The sequence below is a fragment of the Lampetra planeri genome, chromosome 29 (genome assembly GCF_965212315.1).
Source record: "Lampetra planeri chromosome 29, kcLamPlan1.2.h2, whole genome shotgun sequence".
Lineage (NCBI taxonomy): Eukaryota > Metazoa > Chordata > Hyperoartia > Petromyzontiformes > Petromyzontidae > Lampetra > Lampetra planeri.
The window spans coordinates 9,296,039-9,309,604 of NC_136135.1; the positions used below are offsets into that span (position 1 = coordinate 9,296,039).

At 47.9% G+C, this 13,566-nt stretch overlaps 1 protein-coding gene across 1 annotated transcript in view; it reads right to left on the reverse strand.

Annotated features, from left to right (window-relative positions):
- The window catches only part of LOC144728663 (alkaline phosphatase-like), a 76,891-nt gene extending 73,693 nt beyond the window's left edge, over positions 1-3,198 (reverse strand). Inside the window, exon 1 of the mRNA XM_078608247.1 lies at positions 2,795-3,198. Within this exon, the coding sequence (XP_078464373.1) occupies positions 2,795-2,897 (103 nt within the window). The 5' untranslated portion in view covers positions 2,898-3,198. The remainder of the gene's footprint in view (positions 1-2,794) is intronic.
- Between the last annotated feature and the right edge of the window lie 10,368 nt (positions 3,199-13,566).

Sequence of the window (13,566 nt, forward strand, 5' to 3'; positions counted from 1 at the left end):
TTCGCCCCACATGGCAGTATTTAGAACAGATGAGGGAAATCTGCTGCAGAAAATATTCAATTTCTATGCACCGCATGTGGTGAAGAACATAACTCTGAACACAATGGAAGCAACTACCTGTAATCCATGCACCTGGTGTGAAGGCATAGCGGAGGATCAATGTTGTCTCCCATCTACACTACTCCCTCTCATGCCGATTAGGAAAGTAGCTGTACCATTGCATTGGACAGCAGGCATGCTGGGACGCCGGGCAGTTATCATAAGAAAGGAATGCACTTAAGAACATATAAAATATAATAGGCTTTTCCCCTTTTATCTGGCAACAAAACAGGTGTTAAAATTTTGACTTAAAGCTGTCATGACTGCAGGAATTCATACTCTTTGGGTCTTTCGGTAAAGTCACGTAGATAGAAAAACACTAAAAATCATGACATTTCGATCGCATTCTGACCACAAGCATTGTGGTTAATGTAGACATGATTCCTTGTAAAAGGTTTCAGTTTGGTGTTTTAACATCATAACACCTGCTTTGTTGCCAGATAAAAGGTGAAAAACCTATTATCATAATTTGGTACTGGCAAAGGAGGTCCATTTGATGAAACATATAAAAGCATACAAAGTTAGGGAAAGGGATGCATTTGCACAGATTTTTAAGTAGCAGTCACATAAATCTGCGGAAAGGCCATCTGTCTGCAGCTGAGAGAGAGAGAGCAATGCTCCACACCAGCAGTGGTGGTCTAGCCCACTGAGGGCCCTAACCAGAAATAATTTTCTGAGCGAATTATATGATCACACACATTATTTGCGGGACAAATTTCATCACTTAGTTTGCATCACAGTTGCTTAAATAATGGAGCCAATGTACTAATTAATAGCAATTTCAATCATTTTAAATATCATGATAATGAGCTGATATTTGGGGCATGCCTAATAAATTTTTTTATAAATCTGAGGCCCCTTGAGCAATTGGGGGCCTTGCACTTTTGATTAGCTCAGGTATGCCTAGCGCCACCACTGTTCTAAATTAACTGCTATGGAGAGAAATAACAAAACATTAAGTTGCATTTGGTGGTTACGTGTTGAACAGAGCATGCTAGTGTGGGAGACAGTGGCATCACATCCAGGCATTCAAAAACAGAGGGTAAGACCAAAAGCCAGGTTATAATGATTTCAACTTATCATGCTCTGCACAGTATTCCCTCAATGTCAAACAAAGATAATGACTCAGAGGTGCAAGGGACCACAGACAAGTGGGAAAGCCAACAATGCGGTGAGCTGGTCGCAAATCTCCTGCAAGCTCTGTAGTCCTCTAGATATTAAGGTGTTATTGGTCAATAAATGAGCATTTACACGTTGAAGAAAACTGCAGCACCCAGAAGTTTCCCAGAAGGGACAGGTGGAGTCCACATTTTATGTATCGCCTTGTCGAGGCAATCCAGGGTATGGCACCTCCATTTCCACGGGAAGGGAGTTTCACAACATGTTTGTGATCCACCAGCCCTCGACGCCAGAGTGCTGGATTACAAGCATGTTCCACCGCCACCCGGCTATTGGTGGATATTCTAATAGATTTGTTATCACTTCTGCACCAGCTGTGGGATCTAGCAGATGGAAGGTCGTGATGATGCGATGTGATGACACCTCTTCACCCTGACGTTGCAGTGGCTCATGCCTCTAATCCACCAAATTCGAAATCGGGTTGGTGTACCACTCAGAGATAGGTGTTTCAAATGGTGGGTTGTGTTAATTTGTTATTTAGACACAATGGAGGCTTTGACTCATGCCATTATTCAACTGGTGTAGCACAATTTATATACATTGTACACAGTGATACCAGTAAAAAAAAAACATTATTAATATAATTCAATGAGTAAATGTACATATTGTGCACGTTTAATTCAAACAATCTATGCAGGGTGGCTTTTGGCTATTTAACACAATTTATAGAACAGAGTATTACGAATGGAGATTAAGAGAGATGGAGGCAAATTGAGACACCCAGTGGCCTATGTCCAAAATAACCTAGAGAACGTGGGATTTCAATCGGTTGTCTGCCCCTCCTTTGCCCCTCCTTATCTTTGGATGAGAAAGGTGAGAGGCACACAACAAGGCTTTATGAAAATTATGTTCCTCCACCTTATTGATAAGGCACCCTTCCACATGGACATCAAAGTGGTACAATAAGAGTGATTATATGTGTGCAAATTATTGCCAAAGTGTCAAGAGGCAATTTTGGGTTTTAATAACAATAAATGGACGAATGTATACAAGCTGTCATCCTTGCAGGGGTTTCTATTGAAGAATGCTAGAAAAGGCTTATTCAGCTGTTAGAAAAGCAGAAACATCAGCACTGATATCGATTTTCTCCTTCTCAAGGCCATTACGGTCAAAGGCTGCTTGGTGGCCACTTGCTTTAAAGCCCAGATCGTATATAAACAAGTACAGTGTTTGCAATAGCATGCTAGCACTTAAAAATGCCTGCTTTCTCCAATGACACATTTTATAATCACCTTCAAGACTCTTGTGGATACAGGGAATGACAAACAGCAATTTGATATGCCCTCATTGAAGCTTCGATTCGACACAAAACATCCGAGATGGCAGATCTCATGCACCACAAACAGCACCGCCTATGTCACACACACAACGCAGATGTTAATAAAGACCTCTGACAAGTTCGACGAAGTTGTGTTTGTAACTGCACGGTATTAAACATTTTTAACCATGTGATTGTTTACCAAAGCCAAAGCGTCAACCGATATGAATGTAGCGTTTAATTAAAATGTTCACCCACCATCGATATCTTCAAGGGTGTCTGGGTCGACTTCAAATGAAGAGTTGTTTCCCATCGGGGAAAGAGCAGAAGTTAACAGAGTGAAGAAGCGCATTAAATTCATTTTTCAGCACTCCTATTCTCCCGCAAAAGATGCTGTGAAGGATTGTTTTTCCGCTCAAACGCTGACCCACTCGAAACAAACAGCACCATTCACAGTTCAAACGTCACAGTGAAAGTTCACCGGGTGAAGCATTCCATCGTGTCACATGGTCCATTATGCAATATTCGTAGATTGTTTCTATTTTCCTTCAAAAGCAACTTTGTTATTGTTGAAATGTTCCCTGGATTAACAAAATCTCAAAATTCACTGGTAAACATGCTTTGAAGCGTATTTATGGGGGGTACATTTAATATAATGAAAAAAGTTATTTACATTACATTCATGAAATCACGAATATTTGTTTGTTTTTCTGCGACAGAGAACATTTATTTTAAACAGGATATTATTTGGGTCTTTCGGTAAAGTCACGTCGATGGAACAATAAAATAATAAAAATTAATAAAAATAAAGTGAAATATATAAAAAAATAATACAAATATCACAACGTTTCGATCACAACACAAGCAATCGTCATCTATTTTCTTCCTGGTGACGAACGCTTGTGTTGCGATCGAAACATCATAGTATTTTGTTATTTTCTTTGAAACTATCTACATGACTTTACCGAAAGACCCAAAGAATATGAATCTTCACTTTATTTTCGTAATTTTATTGTTATTTTTTTTTATCTACGTGACTTTACCGAAAGAACCATAGAATATTATCAGATCATGTTTTGTTTGCATTTTCGCCACAAATACGTGTGGTTAATGCAGACTTGATTCCTTGACAAAGGTATCTATTTGGTGTTTGAACATCACCGTTGCATTTCCAGAAAGGGTATAACCTATTATTATTTCTCATCACATGATCTCTAAGCCCAGTTTACAACAGAAGACATATATTGGGAAAGCTATACCTTTCTGGGCTTTTACAAGGGTAAAGCCACTGAATCCATGAAAGTGTCACAGTGGCTAGCAATGGTGACCACTAGGGCTATTGAGCAGTCCGTGAGTGGTTTAGTAGAAAGGGCAGGGGTCCACAGTGTTGTGATTGCCCATTTTTCTGCAAACATCGCTGTCGTTAATACAGCATATGGAAAATTCAGCAACAGCCTCTATAAAAGGTTACTTTCAGAAATGCAGATGGTATTGTGTTGGAGTTGCGAGTTGTTCCAAAGCGGTAACGCCAAGCATCTGTACATCGCATATGGTATGCGACATCAGGTGTTCTGCATTGAACTTTGAAAAATGACTGTGACAGGCAACAACTGACACAGCACAACGTTCTACAATTCCACACGGGAGTGTGGCTCTTTATATGACTCTCCCGGGTAATGGCCAGGTATCAAAATGGCAATTCAAAGAAAGCTCAGCAAATGCACAAAAGCTGAGTTTTCAGCAAGAAAACTGACGGCTGACGACGGAAATTAAGCCTGTCACAAAATGTAAGGGACATGAATAGTGAGAGTTGAATGCCAAATTTTAGCTCGTGCAGACAGCTGGGTCATTCCCAGGGTCTGTTAAGCTGCATGACTACATGGCTGGAATAGAGATATTTGCATGGTTTGCCAGACTGAGGGAATGAATGCAGGAAATTGATTAACCTCTTGCTATTCTTCTTTATAATTGCTGTAACTATAATTCGCTACTTCACCTTCATCAGCGTTATGCTTGACTATAAACTATAGTTATAGGACTGTTTCAGATAATTATAACGTGATATAACCATGAGATAATTACATTTCGATTTAAAGCTTTCGTGACTGCAGGGATTCATCTTCTTGGTTCTTTCGGTAAAGTCACGTAGAAGGGAAGTAATAAAATAGTAAAACATAATAAAACAATTCTCACGACGTTTCGGCCACAACGCAAGCAGCCGTCCTCAGGTGAAAACCAGGTCTGTCGAGGCGACAGCGTCTGAATGAAACAGCACACGTGCTTGGAGCATATATATAAGCTGGGTTGGAAGGGGGGAAAAGAGCGCCTTGACAAAAGAATATGCATATCAAGAGTCATTTAGCATATTTATGGGAAATGCAGGTATGTGATTAGTACTACTCATGCCCGTGCATTATGCACAGCCCACAAAGATGTGAGACCTGAGTTCCCGTGTGCTCAGGCATCATCGAGCCACAACCACAGCTCCAAGATCTGAGCCAGGAACCAGGGGTCACCCCTCCCCCCAGCTCCACTTCCCCCTGCCACCCCCCTTTTCTTATTTTAAAAGTACAGTAGAACCTCTGGTCACGAACGCTTCTGACCACGACCAAATCGGGTTACGACCAAAAAATTCACAACATTTTTTAATCTGGTCACGAACACAAACTCGGGTGACGATCAAACACGGCCGCCGCCGATTTCCCCTTCAACGCCATTTTTTTTTGTAAGCGACAAATTTCCTGTTGTTTGTTTACAACAAACAACACAAAGCGTAACAGTTATATATATTACATTTAGTTTACTATATTATATATATAACTTTGTTATATTAAATTCCTAGTAAGATATTCATTTTGTGAGTGTAGTCATACCCCTCCCCCCTCATTCAAGCCGTAATTTAGAGAGCGAAAGCGCTGAGTACGTAAATCGCTAACATAAAACCCCGTTAATCTCTTCTCGCCACATTCATACGATGATGCGGTGAAGTAAACGTTCATACGATATTACGGTGAATGCTTCCAAAAACAATACTGTACCCAAATATTACTGGTAACTTACTTTCAATAGAAACATTAATTGCTCATACGAATATTCTCTCTCTCTCTCTCAGAATCGACCGACTGATGTAGCAGACGAAACAATCATCTTGTTGAACGATTCTAAACCTTGATGCGACAATGTTAGTTTTCTCTGTTGTTCAAGGTTTTCTCAGTGTTATTCAATGTTTTTACATTTAGTTTACTATTACACTGTGAATTATATGGCATAATTAACTATTTTTGTGCTTAAAAATAATTTTATATACAGTTCGTAGGAGTCTGGAACGGATTAATCGTATTTACATACAATCCAATGGGGAAATTAGGTACGAGTCACGATCAAATCGGGTTGCGACCAAAGTTATGGAACGAATTATGGTCGTGACCAAAGGTTCTACTGTATCTGGCGTTGCCCGGGCGAAAAAGACACACACACACATCGCCTTACACACAACAACAACTGCCATTGGCCACTAAGTGGCGGTAACATCACCACGACGGTTGTGCCAGGCTATGTGCACCTTGAGGCCACGTGAAGTGCCGAACGCCCGCTGGCAGGAGGTCACGGGGCAGACCCAGATGCCACAGGTCGACTGAGACGACTGGCTGATGCAACACCTTTGCCCCGTACTGTGCCAACTTGTTGTGCTTTCGCAACGCGGCGCTCCGCTCGTTGTTGTGAGCGTCGCTCCTCCACCCTCCGTTGTTGTTGGAGGGTGGCTGCCTCCAACTGCCCAGTAGCGTCCTTCAAGAGCCTCCTCCACAGAGGCCGATCTTGACACCGCTGGTACCAGTCATCGGCAAGTCCACTCAGCTCCACATCCTCCTGTACCACATCACTCAATCTCTTCTCTAGCCCGTGCCATGCCCGTTTCGCCCTCTCGATCCGGCCGAACAAAAGCTGTTTAGGCATGCGGTGGCTGGGCATGCGGGCTACATGGCCCAGCCAACGCAACCTTGCCTGCCGGAGGAGCTCACCGATTGGACTTTGCCCAGATCTTTCAGGGATTTGTGAGCTCCTCACACAATCCAGCCTGGTTGAACCCAGGATGGATCGTAGGCAGGCCAGCCTAAATGTTTCTAACCGGTGAAGATGTTCCATTAGGGGGGTCCACGTTTTGCAAGCGTAGAGAAGGGAGAGGAATGACCGTGGCCGAGAAGACCTAAAGCTTCGTGCGGAGCGACAGACCAAGTAGCTTCCACACAGCATTACGCAACCAATGAAAACTCGACTGATTCTGAGTGAGACCTCTGCTGTTAAACTGGAGCTGGTCATGAGCACATTGCCCAGGTATGGGAACCTCTCCACTCTCTCCACAACTGTCCTATCACCAATTGGGAGTTGTGGGAGTGGAGTGTACGATGTTACAAAATACCCAGGCAGGTGCTTAGTTTTGGTGGGGCTGATGGTAAGGCCACACCTCTTAGTTGTAAGCTCCAGGTTCAGCACCTCCAACTCCTCTTCGTGAGCAGCAATAACCAGATCATCGGCATATATAACATGGTTGTGCAATAGGGAGCCATCCCTTGATCGCACCCGGGCATTGATCAGCCTCCCATTATATCTGTACCAAATGGAAATTCCCCCGGTATAGCTATTGAAGGCTTCACGAACGACGTGGTCAAAATAGATGTTAAATAATGTGGGACCCAGAGGACATCCCTGTCGCACCCCAATGTGTACAGGGAATGGCTCTGACTCCCGCCCACGTAGTTATACCCGGGCCCGCTCACCATCATGACGGTCCTTAATGATCGTGATCCGAAAGCAGGAAGAACTATCCAGAGCCCAGGCCTACTGATGGTATCATAGGCCTTGACCAGGTCAATAAAGCGAGATGTAGGTCTTGTTGGAATTCCCTATACCTCTGCTGTAGCAGACGGACAGAAAATATGGCATCTGTGCAGGACCGCCCTTTCCTGAAACCTCATTGGGGCTCCGCAAGCCTCTCCTCAGCGTGCCTAGCAAGGCGATGTTGAATAATCCTTGCCAGGACAGTCTGTGTGGTCCCCCTTCTTAAAGAGGGGGACCACCAGGGCATCCTTTCAGTCCTGCTGAACCCGTCCATTGGTCCAGACTGTTGTTATGATGTCATGTAGGACAGTCTGTGCACAAACGCCACTCTTCCTCAGCATTTCACTTGGAGATCACCTCTGCCCGTTGCCTTTCCTGGTCACAGACACTGGATCGCCTTCAATACTTCCTCAACATATGGCACCTCAGCCAGCCATTCACAGGGGGTGACTTCTTCCAATATTTGAGGCACCACAGCCTCGGCAAGGTCATCCCCACTTTGTCCCACGTTGTTATCCAGGCTGAGGGATGTCCCCTCCCCCAAGACCTCACAGAAATGCTCAGCAAATCTGCAAACCTGTTCCTGGGGGTGGCCGATTGGATCACCATTCTTTCCCCTAATTATGGTAATAGGTGTGGTGCTGCAGGTTACTTTTTTGATGGAAATAAAGAGCGATTTGTTATTGCGGGCCATTGAGGCAGACTCCATCTCCTCAGCAACCCGCAGCCACCACCGATCCTTGCAGCGCCTCATGGCTCTCCGAACCTCCGAGTGAAGGCTGCGGTAAGCCTCCTCATTCTCTGACGTGGGATGCTGTAGCCGATGAGAGCAGGCTGTCGCTTTTTCTCAGCCAGCTTGAACACCTCCTCTGTCAGCCAGGGTCTCTGGGGAGGTCTGGACCGTGTACCCAAAGCAGCCATTGCAGCTGCATCAGGCACAGTCCTAAACCTCGCCCATTTCCCCTCGACATCAGGAGGAGTGGGGGACGATGCCAACCCCAGCCGCAAGCGATAATTAAATTCTCCCTTGCAACTTTCATCAGCTAGCTGAGACCATGCCACTAAGGGTTTGAATGGGGTCCTAGGTGTACACCTACCACTGGAGTGGAAGAATGGCAGGCACATCTTACAGATGATGGTCAGTGGGCAGATCAGCTCCACGGTAAGTCCTGGTGTCAAGGACATGGGCCCGCATCTGCTGTTCCATCACTATGCAGTCCAGCAGATGTTCTTGCTTGGGCCCGGCATGCATCCATGATGTTGTGTGGATGTACCGATGCCGGAACAGCGTGTTGGTAATTACAAGCCCATGGGCTGCACAAAAATCTAGCAGCCTCCTGCCATTGTTATTGAGCTGATCTGGCCCATGCCTTCCAATCACTCCAGACCATGTGCCAGCATCATGACCAACTCAGGCATTGAAGTCACCCAACAAGTTGACTCCATCCCGAGGGGCCACTTTAGCTAGTACCTGTGAAGTATTGGAAATGACGGCAGGAAACTCCTTGATGGGTAACACACTTCTTTTATTAAATCTTCACTTATCTCGATACAACGTGTAGTCTCTATTCTTCTGCGTACGGTCACCAGACACCGGTACAACTCGTAACCTCTTCTCTTCTTATAACACACCGTACTGAACTCGTGTAGACTCCAAGCCTCTAGCTACACACGCCTCACTCGTCTCGTGTAGACTCGCCTCGTGTAGACCCTATGCCTCTGGCTACACACACATCACTCGTCTCGTGTAGACTCTTCTCGTGTAGACCCTATGCCTCTGGCTACACACACATCACTCGTCTCGGGTTGACTCTTCTTGTGTAGACTCGTCTCGTGTAGACTCTTCTCGTGTAGACCCTATGCCTCTGGCTACACACACATCACTCGTCTCGGGTAGACTCTTCTTGTGTAGACTCGTCTCGTGTAGACCCTACGCCTCTGGCTACACCCATATCACTCGTCTCGTGTAGACTCTAGGCCCCGGCTACACACTCGGCATGCTGACACTGCATGCTCACACTACCCCCGCCTCTGGGTTACACAGAGTCCCGGTCCTCGCAGGACAGCGGGACTAGGTACCGCAGGGCTCTGGCTCTTCTTCCCGTCTTCCGTCTTCGCTGGTTACACTCTCCCCGTGCGCCTGTGCGCATCCCCTTATATAGTCGTTCCTCCCGGGAGACGGAGCGGATGCGGACCTCGATGCGAGCATCGCTTGTTAGTGAACCAATCACAACGCGTTATCTGTACGATCCTTTTTCCCCAACGCGTGTTTCCACTCACCAACCAATCACGCCGTGCTGCCACTCGATCACTCCCACACCAGCACGTCACCGGCACCCAGCCAATCAACACCACACAACCCACGATCCCACGCTGACCCCTGATCCCTCACCGTCAGCGCGCGTCACCACCCACACATCCAATCACAACGCGCTGGCACCTGATCGCTACCCCAGCGCGTATCACCACTACATCACCCCCCCCCCCCCCCCCACATAGCTTGCAGCCGTCCCGGCTGCTAACTAACAACCTCCCACATCGTTAACACAACAAACCCCCCCCCCAGTGTGCCCCGTAACACAACAACAACACAACAGCAACCTATGTACAATTTGACAATAACCGCAAGAAAAGTTAACAATACCACACACAACACCTTATATATAAAAAAAACTATATACAGCCCGACGAACAACATAATAAAAGCAATTTCTAGAAAACGAACGCGCTCCGCGTCTCTGCAACTAACGAAGTGACGAGGCGCTCCCACTGCCTCGACTCCTCACGTGGCAGGTCAAACAAAGTAGCGCGACCTGGCGCGAGTCCGTCTGGCTGGTCCGTCATACGGGACGGGACACTGACGACCGTCAGGCGGCTCCGGCTGCTCTAGACGGCGTGGAACGGGCCTGAAAGGCCCGGCCCCGCCGCGAAGATCCGGCCGCCAGTGGTCGGCAGCTGTCAGTTCCGAGACACCTGGGAGCAGATCAGGCGGAGACATGTGAGGATCAGGCAGAGACATTTCCCCCTTTGGGTCGTCGGTCACGTCACATGCTCGGCCCTCACGACACAATGGGAGGCCATATGGAGGCGAGAACGGTTTCAGTCGGGAGGGGTGGACGTACCACCGTCGTTTTCCCCCATTTTATCTGAACGCACTGGGGCCGTGCCACGCGCACGATCTCCACGGGCCCCCGCCATGGCCTCAACAATTTAGGCGACGTAGCCAAGGGCGCCTGAGGGCAATGCAGCCAGGCCCTGTCACCCCGGTTTCCATTCGTGCACGGACACCTTCCGTGCCCGCAGTCGTTCGTTAGCAATTTGGCGAGCCCGCGAATTAAGCCGTGCGGCCTCCCTTGCCTCTGTTAGCTTGTGAATATTGAATTTAATATGTTCCGCCAATTTAGAATTGGTTCGTGGAGCGGACAGGCCAAGCTGCGTTTCCATGGGCGGGTCGGCTTCCCGACCGTACATCAAATAGAATGGGGAAAACCCTGTCGCTGCATGGGGGGCCATTCTGTACGCGGCAAGGACCCCCGGGACCTGCAGGTCCCAATCTACATGTGCCTCACACACCTGCTGGCACAGCATAGAAGTCAAAGTCTTGTGAAGTCTTTCCACCATCCCGTCTGTCTGCGGGTGGTACGGGGAGGTACGCACCTTTTTAGTACCCAATAAATCGCACACCTCTTGCAACAATTTACTCGAAAAATGTTTACCTTGGTCGGTCAGCAAGCGTTCGGGAGCCCCCTTGTCCAGGACATAGCCCTGGACAAAGGCGTCCGTCACAGCCGCTGCCGACTGGTTGGCGAGAGGCCACGCCATAGGCCACCGGGTGAAATATTCGACCCCCACCAACAGGTATCTATTCCCTCTAGGCGTGACTGGAAAAGGCCCCAAAATATCGAGTGCAACGAGCTCGTTAGTGCGCGAGACCTGAATCGATTGCAGCGGTGGATTAGCTAGCACGGGCGGTGGTTTCCGTCTGGCGCACTCACCCTATGCCTCTGGCTACACACACATCACTCGTCTCGTGTAGACTCTTCTCGTGTAGACCCTATGCCTCTGGCTACACACACATCACTCGTCTCGGGTAGACTCTTCTTGTGTAGACTCGTCTCGTGTAGACCCTACGCCTCTGGCTACACCCATATCACTCGTCTCGTGTAGACTCTAGGCCCCGGCTACACACTCGGCATGCTGACACTGCATGCTCACACTACCTCCGCCTCTGGGTTACACAGAGTCCCGGTCCTCGCAGGACAGCGGGACTAGGTACCGCAGGGCCCTGGCTCTTCTTCCCGTCTTCCGTCTTCGCTGGTTACACTCTCCCCGTGCGCCTGTGCGCATCCCCTTATATAGTCGTTCCTCCCGGGAGACGGAGCGGATGCGGACCTCGATGCGAGCATCGCTTGTTAGTGAACCAATCACAACGCGTTATCTGTACGATCCTTTTTCCCCAACGCGTGTTTCCACTCACCAACCAATCACGCCGTGCTGCCACTCGATCACTCCCACACCAGCACGTCACCGGCACCCAGCCAATCAACACCACACAACCCACGATCCCGCGCTGACCCCTGATCCCTCACCGTCAGCGCGCGTCACCACCCACACATCCAATCACAACGCGCTGGCACCTGATCGCTACCCCAGCGCGTATCACCACTACACCTGTGACAGGAGGTCATAGAAGGCATCTGACTCATCAGCCTTGCCTGCATCCCTCCACGGATGTTCGTCTTCAGTGGGGGCATAAGTAACCATGACCACCATTCCTCACCTCTGGTTGATGGGAAGTCGAGCCCAAAGTAGCCTGGAGCTTACAGCTTCCCACATCTCACCGCCACGCTCCCACGTCCGCTTCATCCTTTTGTTCAGAAGAAGAGCCACTCCCTGTTATTTGGAGACGAGGACTGTCCACCCCTCATGGTGGCAGGAGTCAGAGCCGATCCACCGGACCTCCTAAATACCAACCTCCTGAATACCACAGAGATCCAGGCGTTACCGGTCCAGCTCCCGACAGAGGAGTGGCAGCCTCTCCTCCGCAGTGAGTGTTGAAACATTCTACGTGGCCACACGTAGTGGTTTTTTGCTGTTTCTGGAGGAGCCCCGAGGGTAAGGATTCAGTCTCCTGGCTCCACCAAATGGGGTTTGGCCAGGAGACGTCGTGGACACGTCACCCCGGGGCCTCCGGCACAAGCTTATTAATTACAATTTTCCGTCGTGGTTTAGCGGTAATTAATTGAAGGTGTAGCGGTTCCAAACCCCTCGCAACCTTCTCGAGCCCCCTTTTGGCCGCTGTGTCACAAACGCCATGAGGGGAAAAGCACTGCCCATGACAGCGTTGCCCGTCCGGCATGACGCGAAGATAGGGGATTGTTTTGCCAGACACACACAGGCATCGACCCACACACACACACACATAGACTCACACACACGTCGACCTACACACACATCGACCTACACACACATATGGACTTATACACACATTTAGACATACACACACAATCGACTGACACACATTGACCTACACACACACACACAGACTTACACACAGTGACTCATACACACATAAGACTCGCACACACATCGACTTACACACACACATCGACGTAGACACACAGCAACTTACACATACACATAGCGACTTACAAACACACATAGGCTCACACGCACACATCGACTTACACACACACATCGACGCACAAATGCACATCGACTCACATGCACACATGGACCTAGACACACACGTTATTATTTGAATATTTACTAACTTAATTTTTAAAGATTAGTTGTCTACACACATTATTATTTGAATATTTCCTCACTTCATTTAGAAATATTAGTTTTCTATCTACGTGAATTTAGTGAAGGAAGCAACAAAATAGTACTTACTTAACAGTGCCGTGGTGAGGCCTAGTTCCATGCAGAGCCCCCGGCCTCGCCTAGATTGCCCAGCCGGCCAAGATGGCACCTTGGCAGGCTGTGGCTGCGCTGCTATACCGGCACCCACAAACCGCCCGCTCTACAGTAGCAGTACCTACAAACTGTACAGTAGAATCTATCCACTCTATAGTCATATATACTGACTCTATAATAGTACTCACTTCACAGAATGTAGTGGTGAGGCCTAGTCCCGTGCAGAGCCCCTGGCCTCGCCTAGACCAGGATGGTGGGACAAATAACTGAGGGTA